General features: G+C 39.7%; 1 protein-coding gene across 1 annotated transcript; it reads left to right on the forward strand.

Moving 5' to 3' along the window:
- Positions 1–322: 322 nt before the first annotated feature.
- Positions 323–18,171, forward strand: NTS (neurotensin). The gene is made up of 4 exons (XM_032804638.2): positions 323–543; positions 4,559–4,620; positions 15,577–15,801; positions 17,812–18,171. The coding sequence occupies exons 1-4, from the start codon at positions 474–476 to the stop codon at positions 17,950–17,952; spliced, it is 498 nt and encodes a 165-aa protein (XP_032660529.1). The 5' UTR covers positions 323–473; the 3' UTR covers positions 17,953–18,171.
- The last annotated feature ends 1,015 nt before the right edge of the window (positions 18,172–19,186 follow it).

The following is a 19,186-nucleotide window of genomic DNA, read 5'->3' on the forward strand; positions in this document are numbered from 1 at the left end:
CGCGCACACACACACACACACACACACTGTGACACACATTATTCCCCCAAAAGAACTAAGAACTGCCCTATCTTTCGGGTTGTTGTGTGTATGACAGAGAACAGGTGAGCCGAACAGGGGTTGCTCCGTATGCAGAAACGTTTCTGAACTGATATCTGTGTGCGTCAAGGAGTGAATCGCGTCAGTTTCACTCAGAACTGAGTAGCTGGGGGCGGGGGCTGTGGAGGAGGAGAAGGGGGAGGAGAAGGGAGGGTAATTCATTAAGAGACAATCACTCTACTTTTGTGACATCATCCCACTGCTTATATACTTAGGGAATGGTCCAGGGCTCTCCTTATGGTTCAGACACTCACAAGTCCGCTCAAGGCAGTGAGGGAAAGAAGCAGCTGTACTTTTTCTCTCTTTCTGTCTGTGTCTGTCTCTCTCATCTCTTCTTCTTGTATTTATGGACTTTACTTTCTAGAGGGCTGAAGATGGCAAGAATGAGAATTCAACTGGTGTGCATGATCCTGCTGGCTTTCACCTCTTGGAGTCTGTGCTCAGGTAAGCTCTGCTTTGCAACTTCTTGGGATTCCTTCCTAAGCTGTGAATTGGGGGAAGGAGGGAGGTGTCTCTGCTCCTGTCCCCAAACCTGCCTCGGGTTAGTTATTAGATTGTTCCTGGTCTGATAGGCATTTAAACCCAGGAGGCGTGGAAGTTTTTTTTTTGTTTTTTTTTTGTTTTTAAAAAGTCTTTACATCTGGCTAGTCATTTTCAGGTGATAAGAGCTAACATGTATACTAGCCCCTCGGATGAGATCAAAAGAAACAAAGTGAGTTAAGGCTAGACTAAGGTTTATATATGTACGCACACAAGCCAACCCTGATAAGTGTTGAATGACAGTTTTTCTGTCATTGCCATGAGTTCCTCCCTTCACATTCACCTGCTCTTTCACACAGCATCAATATTCGATTTTTTTAAATGTTATAGAATAGTCCTTCAGAAACATAATGGGATGTGACCATTCACTTTGTCACAAATGTTGAAAGTATTTGTGATCTATGGAATGTTGTGTTGTTCTCTCAAATATCCTAGGCAATATCTTTTCTACAGCTCATATGAAGCCTTGACAAATCCTAACCAAAATGGCTATATGTGTACTTAAAATACATATTTCATATCCATCAATGATGCAGATACAAAAACTGAAGCTGTGGTGTTAAAATAATCTTTACTGAATTATCTGAAGGGGACAGAAATCTTCAGATTTACATCAATGCAAAACCAAATCACACCATAGGAGGATAAACTCAAGTGACTTTCTACTCCAAGTGTAATTGCTTTAAATAGCCAGAGTATAACAGATGATCTGTAACACTTGTTTAGTTTATAGTTTCCTTTGGGAAAATGACATAACTAAGTTTATACACAAAAATGTAATGGCTTTTATAACCACACAGTCACTCAATCATACATATGGAGCAGAGTAGATTTCAAAATACAGACTTGCTAAATTACAAAATAGCTTAATATTTTATTAACATGATTTTTTATGATACTATATTCATGGTGTCAGGTAGAGTCTAGGTGTACTTACTTGCCTGCTTCAGCATGGAGGGGGGAAATAGATTAGATAACTTTGAGGCCCTACGTTCCTATGATTCTATGAAATGCTAGTAAAGTAAAAAATAATACACAAAGAAATTATAACCCTCACATTTCAACTTTCAGAATTCTATTTCACAGTGTATTCAGGAGCACTGTGCTCTGTCCATTATATTAAAATTTGTCACCTGTAAACTTTTATATTGGTAGCACATTAGCATTGTTCTAGATGATAAACTCTTATCTCCTAACAAGATCTTAAAGGAATACTAACAAAAATGTATTGAAGAGAATAACTAGTAAACTAGGTATTAGCATTTGACAGTGTGCGAAGTGTAAGCAAAACCTGACATACAATAGATCTTTGGATCTGATCCTGCTCCTGTTTAAAGAGAGAGGAATTTTGCTGTAAACTTGTTTGCAGCAGGATCAGTTCCTCTGGTTCACAGAATAGCAAAGCAGTGACAATAATGATAATTCTTGGTTTTTATGTAGCACTTTTCATCTATAGATCTTAAAAAGCATTACAAAAAAAAAGGTGATTGTTAACATCAGTGATGCAGGATCAGATCCTAGCACCTGCGGTAGCACCTGATCCAGTGCCCAGTAAACTCAATGGAAAGTCTCCCATTGAATTCAATAGACATTAGATTGGGTCTATAATGAAGAAAGTGGAACATACCATAATTAAAATGATTTAGTTTGCTTAAAAATATGAAAATGTTGACCTGGGACAGATAGATTAGCTCAATGTGGAAAGCATTGCACTGTTTTTAGCTAAGACACAGAACATGTATTCTAATTTTCTTTTGAAAATATGGTTTGTACTGAGAGGAAAATGTATCTTGTAAAATATAAATATATGAACAAAGTGCAGAATTTAAATCCAGTTAAGGTGTGTACATTTACCCCTTATATAATATAGTGTGATACAAAAAAACTTTGTATTCAGAGCTTTCCCTAACTCTGTCCCCATTGCATCCTTGCCCTCAGCTTGTCCTGCACCACTTCCCAGTCCCTATGCTGTCTGCCCATGCCTCTTTTGCCTCCTCCTATTGTCTTTTTCACTGGTTCTTGAATCCACGCTTCTCTCCTTGCCACCGCTTTCACCTGGAATAGGCTCCCAAATTAGGTACACCAAGCTCCCTTGCTCTCTTCATTCAAAACATTTCTTAGCACCTACATATTCTGTGCAGCATTCCACCGATCTTGGCCATTTTCTATGCTCTATTTTAAGTCTATATTTTGTAGCGTAAACTAGGGTAGAGTCCTAGTAACAGGACTTTTGGTAGGTACTAAGATATTGTGTTGATTACTGGTACAGAGAAGGGCTACTACTGTTATCAGGGGGAATGAAGAACCTATCTTTCAAAAGGAGGCTAAAAAAGTTTGTCTTGTTTAGCTTAGCAAAACAAAGACAGGGATACGATTACCCTCTATAAATACATCAGGTGAAAACACCAGGGAGGGAGAAGAGCTATTTAAGCTAATGGACAATGGTATCACAAGAATAATGGGTAAAAGAAGGTTTCTAACCAGAGGCGTGAGGTGCTGGAACAGTCTCCCAGTAGGAGTAGTGGGAACAAACAGCCTAATTAGTTTTAAAATGAAGCTTGATTATTTGATGTATGGGAATATATCCTAGGCTTGCCTGCAGTAGCTGGGGACTGGATTGGATGATCCACGGGGGCCCTCCTAGTCTTATTTCTTAAATTCCTATGACTGCCAAGGTAGCAGTAGCAACAAACTAACTAAATAAATAATTGAATTAAATTAAAAAACAAACAAACAAAAAAACCCCTATTCTATAGCACTTTTCATCAGTAGATCTCAAATCTGGATGGAAATGGGCAACATATTCCATCCTATAGAACACATGAATAACAACAAAAACACTGCTCATGTTAACACAGCTGATATTTACAGTATATTATGTTGGTTAGGGTGCCTAGAGCCTCAGATAAGTGTCATTTTAGTTTTTTTTTATGTTTAAGTAAATAAATTTATGGATTGGTTTTGAATGACTGTTGCTTTTAGGGAGCTACAAAACAATTAAAATAAAATTTGTTTCAGCAGAGGTATTTAATGATCTCCAAACATTTACCATACTCTTGGAGATACGATTACTATATTTGCAAAGTAGATCTCTGTCACACAATCCAGTGCACAGCAGAATAGAATTTTTTCTGATTGTGCTTCATCCTTCTAAAATAATGTTTCCCCATCAGATAAGTCATAAGACTTGCTAATATATTGCACTATGTAGGGTCAACTAAATTAGGAGAAAGAAATTATTCCACTACATTAAATCTCTCTCTCTGTCGCACGCACACACTGACACACAGAGTTAAAAATCAATAGGTCAAATTCTGATCCGACTGAAATCACTGATGTCAGCAGAATTTGTATTGGTATAACTAAAATGAGAGTCTTGCCTAGTAAATATAACTACTATTAATGCATATTTTTAAAAAACTTTACTTAAAACTTTGTCTCTATTATAAAGAAATGTCCCTTCTAAGATAAAGACTTACAATGTCAGGGTCTAAAAGTTTGCAAAGGTGACAGACAAGCTTGTTCAGATGATAAAAAAAATCATATTGATGTTGGATGAGGAGATTTGGCAACATTTTTGTTTTACTGAAATGGCTATAGGTTATGAGCCTGATTCAGAGCCCATTGAAGTCAATGGGAATCTTTCCATTGAAGTCAGTGACTTTGGATCAGGCCCTAGAATGATGTTGAGTGACTGTTTATAAGATGCATCATTAACCTAGGCTTTTCTTATACTAAAAGACCCTTGCAGTCAGTCTTTCTGGATCATATTTTAAGAGAGGAAAATTCTCCACTAGCCCTTTATCCGTTATTTAAGTTTAAGAGCTCTTTATGAGATATACCTAAATCCTACATTCTGAAATCAAATGACTCTGATTTGTGATGAAATAGTACACATGTGTTTCTGATTTATTCCCAGATTCAGAAGAGGAAATGAAAGCGTTAGAAGCAGATTTATTGACCAATATGTATACATCAAAGGTAATTCTTTTTTTCTTTTCACCCTTTAGCTGACTTGTAGGGAGCACATGAATTCTCATTACAAGCATGGAAGTCTTTGCACAAAGTAATAACAGTCTAGACATAAAAGTTCAGTGCAAGGCGTTACTTTGGTGCAAAATTTTCTTCTAGTTCAAAGGAAGTTTAAAGGTGTTGATGTGACATAGAAAACTTAAAAGTGTCTCTCACTTGTAATGTTGGTACTTTCATTAAATTATTCAGGTTGTATTTCATGTAAATTTATCAGAAGAAAATGTGTTTCCAATAGGATTATGTCTGAATTGATCTTGAATTAATGCCTAAATGAGATGCTATTGTATATTTTCTACATATGTATAAAATTAATATTTTCAGAAGACAAAAGCTATTACCAACAGATGTTTTTTGGTTTAGGAATAAGCTAGTCATTGTAATGATTGTAAAGAACATCAGAAAAAATAGTCACAAAAATATCCAGTAAATAGCTTCCTTCCTGAGTGGCCAAAGAATCAGCCATAGATTTATTTTCTAAATACGCAGGGTTCAATGATCTCAGCTTCACATAGGTGAAGTATCAAAAACAGAACATACACATTTGACAGGCATCAGTCAAAAACTTTAATTAAGTGGGAAATATATGCATGTTTCAGTCTTCCCTGATAAATGATTTATTAATTTATTTTAAAATAGGACGTTTTATCTCTTCTCACAAGAGTGGTCAAAACATTTTGCATTTTAATGGAAAATTTCCCTGTTGCCTGGTTATTCCACATTTGTTCATCTCAGGGTTTCTCACCCCCTTCCTTTCTGATATCACTGATACCAGGTGTCAATGGAAACAGGAGAATGGACTAGATGGATATCCAGTTTGATCCAGTATGGTAATTCCTAGATTTCTGTATTCTCACTTAGCAAGGTAACAAGGCCCAGATGTCACACAAACCTGCTTCTTGACTCCTGCTGGTCAAGTAGGGAAAAGATTAATGAGGATTCTTTTCCTCGGACCAGTTTAGGAGTGGGATTCTGTCAGAAGGATTCTTCCTCTGAGTCCCAAAGGTCTAATACACTCTTGGTGAAGTCCTAGCTCCAATGAAGTCAGTGGGAGTTTTACTACTGATGTCAATAGAACCAAGATTTCACCACTTGTTGCTCTCCCCCATCTCTGACACACAACAAACACTAAAACAGTTGTGTAATGGCTGATTAAGAATGTGCCAAATTGAATCATAGCTGATTTTTGGTATGTATAATGTTGGGTGAGGCAACTTGCTGTTTAGGCCGCCCTCTATCCAGAATGCCGTAAAATCCATAAACGCAGTTTAAGTGACCTAATAATAGCTATGCCTGTCTTAACAAGGGGACCTGTGATAGGAACATCCCTAGCTTAACTTGTGGTGACATAATTGTGAATCTCAGGCTTCTTGACATATTGTGCATGTTCTCTTGACACCCGAGTAAGGTATAGTGAAGCCCCCCAAAAGTCCCTTGCAGTTTGTGTGAAATACCACCAGTCCAGCAAGGGAGTCTTCACTACTACATCAATTAGAGGGATAGTAAATTCATTTATTATGCACTTTGTGTGGGTTTGCATCATTAATCAGATTAAAACCTAATTTCTAGTGACTGTTTTAAGTGAGTAAAAGAATGTGTGGCACATTTTGGGATGGAAGATGTAGTAGTTGATCAGACCTTCTTGAACTGAAACCTGTTGTCTGCCACCTCATATCTAATTCCAACAGAGAATAACTACTGTTATTTTTCACTAATCATCTCTAATATGGAGTTGCCAGTCTAGCCAAGCAATCTCTAATCATCTTGTTGGACCTCACATCTTGGAGAAAAAAGCAAACCTGTTTTGCAAAGTCTGGATGTACAAGTGTAGCAAATATCAAAGGGGTAGCTGTGTTAGTCTGGATCTGTAAAAGCAGCAAAGAGTCCTGTGGCACCTTATAGACTAACAGATGTATTAAAGCGTGTGCTTTCGTGGGTGAATACACACTTCGTTGGATGCATGTTAGTGTAGCAAAGGAGTTTATCAATCACATTAATACTGCCTGGCATTCCTGGTACGTCCATAATATATTTTCAACAAGGGCATTCTGATGGTGTAGTATGTCCTAGTGCTCAAATTTTTAAAACTGATTCACAGCTCAAGAATATACTTCTAATTATCTGTGATTCTAAGCCCTAGCCCTCCTGGATAGTAAGAGAATAAAGGACTCTTCTTTGATGAGGGTAATCTACAACCCATCATAGAACATGCAGTAGTCTGCACTAGATGCTATTGACTTCACAAACTACTGCCCAGGGTCTATTCCTCCCTTTTCTAAGCAAGCAAAAGCCAGTCTTCAATACCATCTGTGGGTTGGGTCTCTCTTAGTCAAGCTTCTAGCCAGGGCATGGCAGGCTGGTGGATGGCCTCTTCCTGGTCATAAAAAAGGGAAGCACATCCATACTCATAACTGCTCCTGCTGGACCAGTCTGCAACATTTGATTCTATTGATCACCAAATACTTGTGTCACATCCCTCATGGGATACAGAAGTTCCTGGGGCAAATGGAAGTTCCCTGAAATGGTTTAGGTCTTTTCTCTACAACAGTTTCTCCACCTCCAGAGTTCTCACCTATGGAATTCCACAAGGCTCATGTTTCTCTCCAGTTTTACTCAATATTTACTTTGCCTGTTGGAGATCTAGGAAGACAACATAGCCTGACGTGTCATCAGTATGCAGACATAATATTGGTCTTCATCTGCTTTACACAGAATAAACAGCACTGACTCGCAGCTTTCTCAGTGCCTTGCTAAAACTGTCACCTGGATGAAGTATAACTTGACAAAACAGACTCCAAAGAAGACTGAGGTGAAGTGAAGTCACTTTGAAAAACATGCCTCCTCTATAATATTCCCCACTATTGAGGGACCTGCTCTCAGACTATTAAACTTGTCAGCATTCTAGGTCCTTTTCAACACCTTATTGCTATAGTATGATAGATAAGCAATACTCAGCATTTGTAGTTGTAAAATCTGCTCACTACCATCTATACCATCTGTGTCTGGCCAGAAGACATAGCTCCCTCCTACCAGACACAGCCCTGGCCACAGTTATCCATGCATTCATGACCTCCAACCTGAGTAACTGCAACTTATATATGCAAGGACAGCAGTGTACCTTGGAAAAGCTCTAGTTGGTACAAAATTCAGGCTGTCTGCTTAGCAACAGAGAAAGGAAGATTGTTATTTCTATTTGTAAGTATTTGGGAGGCACTCAAATACTACAGTGAAGCTAGCATATGAGAACCTGAATAGATAAGTATTTCCTATAGATCTGACATGTCTTGCACTGCTGATATAACAGGTATGCCCTGATATTCCATTGAATTCACGTGAATATCCATTTGCAGAATATGCTTGATTATTTCATCCTCCACTATGGAAGAAGGAGGAAAAATCTATGCAGTAAAATCATACTACCTGGAGGAGGAAAGTACTCTGTCATGAAACAAAGCCCATTGCAGAGCAGCACCCTCCAAATATTAGTTGACTAGCAAGCATTTTAGTATACCTCCAGAATTCTATAACGAGTTTCCTCACTGTTTTAGCTATCTCTGGCACAAAATCATCTGACTTTATTCATTATTTTGAGGTTCTAAAAGTCCGTTTAGCTGAGGATGAATTAGAGGATATAGGAAGCAAGAGCTGAAATGAATTTATTTGTATAAAATTTGTAACATTCAAGATTTATCCATGTTCCAGAAGCTAATACTATGCACACAGTGCAATATAAATTATTACTACATCAACAAGGCCTCCGGAGGTACTATTTAACCAAAATCAGAGATAAACAAGTTGATATGCAACAAATCCCTTCATTGGAACACAGATTCCTCTTTAGTACCTCTGCACTCACAGAAGTTCCAGACACAATAAAGGCTACCCCAGTGTTCCTTTTCGGTAAACAATTCAACCTAGTTGGAAATTTTGTGATGTAACAGAGTTTTGTTGGAAAAAATGCTGATTTGTTGAACCTGAAATGTGCTGCAAAAGAGGTTTGGGTTTGACAAATTTGTAGCATCCCAGGCAGGGTTCTGATGAAACTCTGTCTGTCAGGTAGGTTTCTGTCAAAAGACAGCTGCACCATGCCAAGGCTGTCAGGAACCTGGCAGCCCTAGGAGATCCACCTCTAGGCTTCTGGCTCTGCTGGAGGGAACCTGGAAAACCTGGGGGCTCTCAAGACTTTCAGGTTCCCTGCTGCAGTGCCTGGAAGTCCTGGGACAGGCTTCCAGGGTCCACAGCAGCCCTACTATGCAGACTTCCCTGGGTCCAGTACCTTGGGGCTTCCAAACTCTCCAAACCAGCAGGATCCCTGTGCTACCCGACTTGTGAGTGGGCAGTCCTGAGGCCAGCTGGCCCAGGAGGTTGGAAGCTCTGAGTTCCTTGTGGTGGGGCAGTCTGTATAGTGGGTCGGCCTCAGAACTGCAGACCCTGGGAGCCCTGGCAGTTGCTAACTAAAATGGACATGCTTGACAGTTTCATGGCTGCCACCTGAATAGCAGTTGTGAAACTAACAAGAATGTCCATTTCAATTAGTCACTGCCAAGGTCCCAGGGAGCAAATTTCATTTTGGAAACATCATGTAAATTAAATATTAATATTTTTTTGGTTTGTTTGTTTGTTTTTGATTTTCTGGTTTGTGGGATTTTTTTAAAAAATCTGGTTTCATTTTGGATCAGAATTTTTTTTTTAAAAATATCCAAAATTTATCATGAACCAGAAACTGCCAGTGTTGGCCAGCTCAGTTAACAACTGGGACACAAATTTTCAGAAATATCTCAAAGGAAAGAGAAAAGGCCCATTACATTTCTGAGCCCAACAACTTTCAATATTCCATTTCATAAGAAGCTTCATCAATGCAAACACATATATCAAATTCCCTGCATGAATTCTTCAGCATCAGTAAATCTCAAAGCCAGATTCATATTACAAACAACCTCCATTGTTTTATCAAATTACTACCAGACTCTTTTTTCAACTAACCTTCAGTAAATTAGCTCTATTCTTTGAGACTTGGTGCTTTGATCTCCTTCATGGCTGTTTTCCAAACCATAGCTTGAGCATTTGTAGTTACCTGTGTGACTGACAGTCTAGAACAGTGCAGAAAATATGCCACACATTGAAAGTGAACCAGGACTCTTGGGCTCCATGAGTGTAAGGCTATGCTTTACCATATTACTAGAGAGTTCACACAATATATAAATCAAGATATAGTCATTCGGTACCTGCTCTTACATTGGAGTAACAATCCTGTTCTATTTTCTTAATGGGGAGAGCTCTCTATGCAGCAGAAAGTTATATAATAACAATACCTAGCTCTTACCTAGTGCTAGGAGAAGGTGATGCGAGTTGCCCAAGATCATCCAACAAGTCAGTGGCAGAACCAAGAATAGAACCTAGGTCCACTAAATCCCAGTCTGGTACTGTAATCAGGAGTCCATACTCCCTCCCATAAGCTATAAATAGCCCTCATATATGCAGTCTTGCCAGACAATTAACCTAGTCAGTTGTACTTAAAGACATAAGGCCTCATTCTGATCTGACATTGGTGCAAATCAGAAGTAATTACACTGAAGTTAAAGGAGTTACATTGACGTAAGTGTGCATAAATGGGAATCAGGTCCACTGTAGCAATCTATCTTAGGTGTGTCTCACAAACAATGCTACAAAATCCAATAACTGTCAAGCCAAAGGGGAACTGTACTAAACTTGACTCAGCTGGGGGTTGCTACTTGCATATGCCACCCGTGTCTCCAAAAAACGTTCTCTGGAATGTCTAAAGCTGGGATAAAGTAACAACTGTAGACTGAAAGGATACTGAAGCTCTACACAGGAAGCCACAGAATTTTCATCCACATACTGAAAACATCATTCTTTGTGTAAAGGCATTTAACATGCAGGAAAGCATACATGGAAAGCCTCATCTTTTGTATGAAAAAAATCAGTACTTTTTTTATGCCACAAATAATTTAAAGTAAACCAAAGAGAGTTTTGAAATTGAAATGGACATTTTATTTACTTTTTAAATCCACCTCCTGCTAATTAAGTCAGACATTCCATGAAGAGGTTAATTTTGTTATGAAGCTGTCGGATCCTTCAAAATATTTCAAAGCTCTAATTATATCACCTGAGTGGAAGACTAGATGAGTAAACAAAATAAAACACAACATTTCAAGCTGCTGAGCAGGATTTAAGATGTGTTTCCATTTCACCTACAAAACAACATACACATTTCTGAACAGTGAACCCAGCGTTGCTGAGAAAGAAAGGCTTGTCTAACAAATGGCTAAATTATGCCCACTTAATAACACACCTGTATTTGAGGGAAGACTATGGTCCAAAGGGAATTTCTTAAAAAAATGCTGACATTGATTCAAATTTCTGTTGCACCCTTGGCCTGTCTTTATGCCATTTCTCTCCCTCTCTCCTCATAACTAACTAACAAACAAACAAACACAAACACACACACAAATATGGCTAACAGTGAATGCCACACAAATTCAACATAGAATATTCATCTCTATTAGTAAGATGACTCAAAGAATCACAAGGTTATGGGATTCTCTAGTGGACTGAAAATTACATGGCGTACATATCCTTCCCCCATTCCAACCATGCTATCACTAAATAAAATGAATGTCTGTATTGTTGAAACAGCTATATTATTTTGCTACATTAATATTTGTTCCTGGAAACATACAAACAAATGCACTTTAATTCACTAAAAAAAATGTAAGCCTGACATTAATTTGCAACAAGGAAGATTGAGGTTAGATATTAGGGGAAAAAAACCTAACCGTAAAGATAGTTAAGTACTGGAATAATTTATCAATAAGGTTGTGGAATCCCCATCATTGGAGGTTTTAAAGAACAGATTAGACAGTTATCCATCTAAAATGATCAAGGTATACTTATATCTTCTTCAGTACAGGACGGTTTGACTATATGACCTCCTGAGGTCCCTTCCAGCCTGTCTTTCTATGATTTGATGCACAGCATGGATCATTTGGGAGCTATAAGCTCAGTGAGCAAGAAGGTACTGCTCAGCCTATGCTTTCCTTGTGCCTGGAATTTTCATGTGCCTAGTTTCTGCTTAAAGGAAATTGCTTTCTATGCTGGAGAAAAATCAAAATTTTCAAGAAGGGAAAAATAGATGGGGAAGGCAGAATGTGGAAAATATGATGGAGAAGGGAAGCAGTGAGTGAAGTCAAGGTGAGGTGGCATCCTCGCTTGAGTTTTTCCAAACCAAAATTTAAAGTTGGTAGAAAAATTCCAACAATAGATTTCGGTGTTTTGTTGAAATTGAAACATGTCATAGACACAGACAGCTGTTGGTAAAGTTCCAACGGAAGTATCAGCTGGCAGGCTTGTAAGGAGCTGAGATCCTGGAAGCCATGGAAACCCTGACTCTAGGGCTTGAGTCTCCTTATCAATCTGGCATTCCAAGCTCATAATCCTTGGCAGCCCACCTGGTAGGCAGATGGACAGCTGTGAGCCTAGAAACCTCATAGGTCCTGGCTCCCAAGATCAGCACTCCTCAGCAGCCAAGGGATCTGAGGGCTTCAGGGGCACAGCCCCCCCCCCCCCCCCAAAAAAAGACTGCCTCCAAAAGTCAAAGCTCCCTTTTGAAACGTTGGGAGTTTGTTCTGAATTGGAATTAAATCAAATATCAAAATATCAAAATCTTTCATGAAAACAGACTTACCTTCTTTCACTCAGCTCTAACTAATAGGAAAATAGAGGAAAGGTGTTGACTGGAAATAAATAGTTTAAGTTAATGGAGCACCCAGGACACTTAAGTGCAACAGATTCTCTACTGACTGGAGATTCAGCTTGACCAGAAGGAAATCTTCCCACATGAGTAAATTCTGATGTAAGCAGAGTCAGGATGAGCTGTACCCTGACATCTGGTGGTGAATTATGGGAAGTGTGGAAAGAATGTCCGGAATGTGAAATCTCAAATATTTGCATAGGCACACCTACCCCATCCCAGACTGCCGACTGTGGGGCTGATTTGTGACAGAAATGACTCAACCTCAGTTGGGTGGTATTTTTGCCTAGACAAGGGACATGGGTTTCCAAAACCCAGCTGAAAGAAGAGAGGTTGGGGACAGGTATTGTGCTGTGGTACAGGCTCCTGTGGGGCCAGTAAGTACACCAGTTGTACCCTCTTCCTCTTCTCCACTGTGGAATGTCAGAGTTGATTTTTTTCCCTTAAGACTCTAGATACAAGTGCTTACTGAATGACTCCTTTGGGCTAATGGTGCAACTAGCACTTGGGGTCCCCTACTATGTGGCTGAAATCACAAAAGAGCTGAAATACTTGAGCGGGGAGCACTGAGTGCTGTGCTAACTAGTGGGGGGAGCCTGAAGCTACAGAACAGAGCAGCTGGGCGAGTGGAGCAGTTTGTGGGATGGCTGGAGCAAGACCCAGCGGACAGCTTGGTGAGGGAGCGGAGCGCTGGCAGAGTGGAGTAGCATGTGGAAACTGGTGAGCAGCCCACAGAGCAGACAGAGCCAAGCAGTTTTAGGGACAACTGGAAGCAGCTCACGAGGCAGCTGGTAGGACAGAGCAAGTTTGTGAGGATGGCCTGAGGAGCAGAGTGGAGCATCCTGGTAAGGCAGAGCAGTTCCGTGGAGAAGGCGGAAGCAGAACCCACGGAGAGGGCAGGCACGTTGGCCATGGACCACGTAAGGTGCCCCTTTCACCCAGGGCTGGGGGGAGGGGACCTCTACAAGATAGACTCTTGGAATTCTGGGTGGCATTGACCAGAGATTTGGGTTGTTGGACTTTGGAGTGATTGGACTTAAGACCCTAAGGCGGAAAAGGACATGCCCAAATGTACTTTTGGGGTGGTTTATGGTTTGTGTCTATAACTCCTGTTTTGTGGTGTTTCTCCAATGGGATGCCGCATTGATTCCTTCCTATTATTAAAAAGATCGCTACACCTCAGACTACCGTGCTTGCGAGTGGGGAAGTATTGCCTCCTAGAGGCGCCCAGGAGGTGTGGTATGTAAGTGTCCCAGGTCACTGGGTGGGGGCTCGAACCGGTTATGCATGGTGTTATTGAAACGGAACCCCTGGATACTGAACCCGGCCCTTGTTGCTGCCAACTCAGAGGGGCAGAAGGGTTACACTTACATCACTGAACTCTTGTTGCAGTTCACCCAGTCTTACAGAAAAATGCTCCAATATCTATTAGCAACCCAAATTTATTCAACAAATTGCACTGAGAAACTGAAGATAAGCATATAATACCATAGATATCTTCAGATCCGCATCTCTCCCTTTCCTGTGATAAGCCCCCATTCTTTCCCCCAGTGTGGATTCTTCTTTCTACTCACAACAACAGACTCCACTTCCTTCTAAGTTTCCTGATCTCCAACATTCTCCACAAATCCAATCATCTTGAACTCTCCTCCTTTCTGCTCGATCCCTCCTTTCTACCTCACATACCTACCTCCCAATTGCTACCCACCTCTGTTTGCCTACCAGTACTTTCCCCTACAACCAGCCCCTGTTGGATATCTACTCCCGCATGACTTGTCTCTCTGTTTTGGATATTTATCTCTGAATATATTTACCACAGAATTTAGCATTTTCCCTCTTCATAAGGGGTCTACACGGCCATTGGTATTCATGTCTATCTTTTAATAATGATAATAAGAGGCATGGGTATGTATAGATGGTCCAGTAGCATTAATCTTTTATGTCCCAGTTTTGTAATGTAATTGAGTTGTATGGGAATATGTTCAGACTGCAGAATAAAGTGGGCTGTCATCTTTTCCAACTTTCCTTACAAATAAATTCCATACCCTATACAAAGTTTGAAGTGGCCTCCCTCCTGTGGTTGGAATTTTTCAATAAGAAGATATAAAAGTCAACTCAGATCTGCTCCTGAGTCCTGGTAGGTTTTAGGATTCTGTCTGGGACTATTCAACCCACACTCTAGATCCTCACTCACATGAGAACCACTCTAACCTTCCTGTTTATAAAGGTCACTTAAGTCATCTGCCTCAGTGAGTCAGCAGAACCCACTCAACCCATTCTGAATAGGATCAACACCTACTAGCTGCATGGGTGTCAGGTGTTTAGGCAAATAACACTCAGCCTAATGCAAGAATACTTTGAATCCACCATTTCTTCATTATTTCCCTTCTTTTTTTTTTATAAACTCACCCTACTTCCCATGAAGAACCAGATATTGAGTAGCTCATCTTTATTTGCTTAATAATCTTTTTTTTGTATTTATACATCAGCTTAATCTGTAATTTCATTTTGGTACTCTGTAATCCACTCTACTCTGAAGATTAGTTCTCCATGCCAGCTCCCTACGCAAGATTGTTAAAAGGGTCACAGCAGGCAAGGCCTTAGGGTTCATGAACTTCAGGTGTCCGCTGCATCACACACCTGTGTCCAGAGAGAGCACACTCCCTGCAAGAGGAGCAAAAGAGCAGAAAAGTACCTCTTACTGGCCTACAGTTTGGGGAGGAGGATCCCCGTGTGACTCAGTATCCATCCTCATCAACAGGCTTATTAGTTAGGCTGAGCTCCCTGCACCAGGACTTCAACCAACAAGCCTGATTCTTCACTCCCTGGAGCCATGTAAAATCATTTATACCTGTGCAGAGTGGTGTGAAATACTATCATTCTGAGCTGATGGCAGTTTCCTTTGACACTGTACAACTACACAAAGAGGATCAGACCCTGCGCATGTTTAATAAATGAGTTGTCTTAATTACCTCACACTATAATTGTTGCCTTAATTTTGGTTAGACAAAAACAAACAAAACCTCAAAACACACAAAACAAAATATATTGTCCCCATTGAAATGCTTTACAGGATCACACAGCTCTTGCTAAAGAGAAGACAGCATTTCACATAGCATGTGTTTTGTATCCTTCAGCCTTACAGAGCGAAACTTCCTTACTGGAAGATGATCCTGCTCAATGTGTGCAGTGTTATAAACAACATAAACAACCAAGCAGAGGAAACAGCGGAGTCTGAGGAAGATGACCTCCTTCCGAGAGGACAGTTTCCTGCTGTTCTAGATGGCTCCAGCTTGGAAGTGATGCTGACAATATACCAGCTCCAAAAAGTCTGTCACAGCAGAGCCTTTCAGCACTGGGAGGTAAGCAACACATCACTAATGCATGTCACTTGAAGGACTCTGCTTTGATGCTGTATTTCTATATCAAGATAGACTTAAGAACCTACATCCTGCCTGCTCTGTATGCACCCTTCAAAGTTTCAGTATATTTGGCCAAAATATCCCCTTCTTGCATTGTTGGATGCTGGTTATCTATCTCTCTGGTGCTTTCCATCTCTAAGTGGTTTCCTTAAACACTCTTGTACATATATCATTTCTGAAGAGCTGCAGGGTGCTTTGGAATACATCAATGTAAAATATTAACTATATAATTTCTCCACACTTTGTAGCCATTCCCCCAAAACTAAGCAGAGATATGAAAATGAGCTTCTTGACAGAACAGAAAATTAAACTCTGTTTACAGAGGTGTGACTGAAAGCAGGAGATGGCCTTATGTATGTGCATACGATCATTGGGCCCACTTTGCAGTTGGCCATTTGCACTACTTATGTCAGTACAGCGTGAATGCAAAGCCACTATGGTTGCCCTGGGGAATACCATGAAGCAGGGTGTTTCCCCATGAGCATTGCCCAGAGGCCCAGGAGGCAGAAAAGGTGGTTTAGAGCCATTTTGCTCTCTCTGCAGTATGCACACTCTCCTCAGCTGTGCAAAATTATGCTCAGCACAGCTGAGAATTTAGCCCATTGGATCTGCTGGACCACAGCAGTGCATTTTCAAGCCTGTGCACCAGAATCATCTGCATGAGCTGCAGTAGCACTTACACAGAACTGTAACAGCAGTACATTTAGCACTGAAGAGTAGCTGCGGTAGAACTGGCATGCTTCACTATGATACTGAGGTGTCTCACCCTGGAGATGCAGGTACATGTAGCAGAAACTGGGGCTCCCCAGCCTCAGAGAGGCCATAGATAGAGAAAATATGGTTGTGTGCACCTTAGATGTGCGGTAAAGGAGTGCAAAGAAATATCAGACAAGTTTAAAAGAGGAGAGGAAAATGAGGGAAGAAGGGATTGAGGAAACTTGAGAAAGGGCTCCACAGACCATGACACAACTTTCTGTGATACTATTCATCCAAGCTCTGTTCCAAAGTCCATTGAAATCACTTGGAGTCTTTTCATTAATTCCAATGGATTTTAGATCAGGACCCATTTACTAAGTGATCAATAGATTTTAGTGTCCCAAAGCAGGGCTTAAATTCAGCTATAGCCATATGGAGTAGAGCTTCAGTAAATATTTTCAATCCCACGGGAGCCCCGACGCATGAAGCCCCAACCCTGATGCCTCCCACAAGAATGAAGTCCCAAGCCCCAGGGCTCCAGGAAATACTCTGAGAATTTAAGCCCTACCTCAAACAATTAAATTTGGAGTGCTACAAAGGTTTTAATTGAATAACTCTCTGTCAGCCAGTTGGATTGTGTTTGATGATTAAAAGGTGCAAAAATAAGAATGTATTAAATCATTTCAGATAATTAAGAAATGACTTGACCCGTCATGCAAAACTCAAAGCACAATTGTTCTTGAACATTCTGACATTTACAACTGCCCTTTTGTTGATATTTGTACATTTCTGGTTTTTTAAATTTTATACTTTCTCATTTTGCCTACTAATATTGCTAGAAAGGTTAAAACTAGCAAGTAGTTGAAATCTCATGAGATTTCCAGCCTAAATTTTAGACCAAAGAAGTTAATATAAGAACTTTAAATTCTGAAAGCTTCATCCATATTAAATGAAAGCTCCCAGGGTGAAATCTTAGCCTCACTCGAGTCAATGCCAACAGTCACATTTACTTCAATGGAACAAGGATTTCACCCCGAAAATTTTGAAATTTACTCATCATCTCTGATTAGAGAGTAGATAGGTATTGCTTTATAATTAATTCCTTGACATGACTAAAGTCCGTTATCTTTTTTTTTCTAGTGAGTATATTAAGAGAACATAGATTTACAAAAATATCAAGAGATTAATATTTTTCTTTATCTTTAATCCAAAGAAATACATAGATTCCACAGTGTCCCTTCTCATGTCTTACAGATGCTTCAGCAGGATGTTTTCAGTCAAGAGGATTCAAACCAAGATATAATGAAGAGAAAAACTCCTTATATCTTGAAACGGCAACTACATGTTAACAAAGCCAGAAGACCGTACATACTCAAGAGAAGTTCATATTACTGATGCAGCAAAGACAGCAATGTATATTTAGTTTGAGTAACTGTGCTTTATGGTTCTTATTTAAATCTAAAATCATTTGTGTGAAAAATATACTATGAAAAATCATCAAGATTATAACATAACTGTGTCTTTTTTGCAATTGTTGTTTCTTGAATGTGATTTTTCCTACTTGAGATTAATTGGACCAAAACATTTACAAATAAATCTAGTTTCTAAGCATGATGTATTGTACAAATCTGAGATTTCAAAATATTTGCTACAATATAAGGTTTTTTCATGTGTGTGTTATAAAACACGCCTTCCTACACCAAAAAGTAAATCAATAGTCTATAAACACCAGTAAATATCATAAAACATCTCAAACACCTCAAAACCAATCTATGCTGGCCTACTATTGTGTAATATGGTGATCAGAATTGCCACAACGTTTTCCGACCACTGGCAATTATCAAGGTTTAAGTCTAAATAAGCAAGGAAACATTGTGCATTGGCTATTAAGTGGCAAATTCAAATATATTTTCAGTGACCTTCCTTATTCTGGTGGCTTTAACTTGTTGATTCTTCATGGATCAGTGAAGGACCATGATTTAATAAATAATAATAATAAATTATATCATTAGTATTAGCGAGAAAATATTTTCACCAATGTCTGCTAGTTGAAGAAAGCCAGAAGGTCATATCTACTTCAGAGAAATTCATATTATGACTGAGGCAAGAAAGCAACATATATTTCATTTATGCAATCAATTAAACAACTTATGTTCTCTCCATACTTTATGCATGCTCAATGGAAGGACTTAGTTTTACTCTCTAAGAGATGGTCTAAAGTACAATGAAGTCAATGAAAATGTCCTAAATCATGGTTCTGATTGCAGGTGAACCACGACTCACCATATCCATCAATGCTGTGGATTATGCAGGATTAGCTTTGGTTCCAGCACAGTGTATCATTACTAAGGCCTGGTCTACACTGGGGGGAGAGGGGGAAGAAATCAATCTAAGTTACGCAACTTCAGCTACGTGAATAATGTAGCTGAAGTCGACGTACTTAGATCGACTTACTGTGGTGTCTTCAACGCAGTGAGTTGACTGCTGCTGCTCCCCGTTGACTCCGCCTGCACCTCTCCTGACAGTGGAGTACAGGAGTCGATGGGAGAGTGCTTGGGGATCGAATAATCATGTCTAGACTAGACACAATAAATTGACCCCTGCTGGATTGATTGCTGCTTGCTGATCC

The sequence above is a fragment of the Chelonoidis abingdonii genome, chromosome 1 (assembly GCF_003597395.2).
Source record: "Chelonoidis abingdonii isolate Lonesome George chromosome 1, CheloAbing_2.0, whole genome shotgun sequence".
In the NCBI taxonomy this organism is placed as follows: domain Eukaryota; kingdom Metazoa; phylum Chordata; order Testudines; family Testudinidae; genus Chelonoidis; species Chelonoidis abingdonii.

Coding starts and splice junctions, on each gene's coding strand:
- NTS (XM_032804638.2), top strand. CDS start 474: ATGGCAAGAATGAGAATTCAACTGGTGTGCATGATCCTGCTGGCTTTC. Junction 544..4,558: donor CTCTTGGAGTCTGTGCTCAG/GTAAGCTCTGCT, acceptor ATTTATTCCCAG/ATTCAGAAGAGGAAATGAAA. Junction 15,802..17,811: donor GAGCCTTTCAGCACTGGGAG/GTAAGCAACACA, acceptor CATGTCTTACAG/ATGCTTCAGCAGGATGTTTT.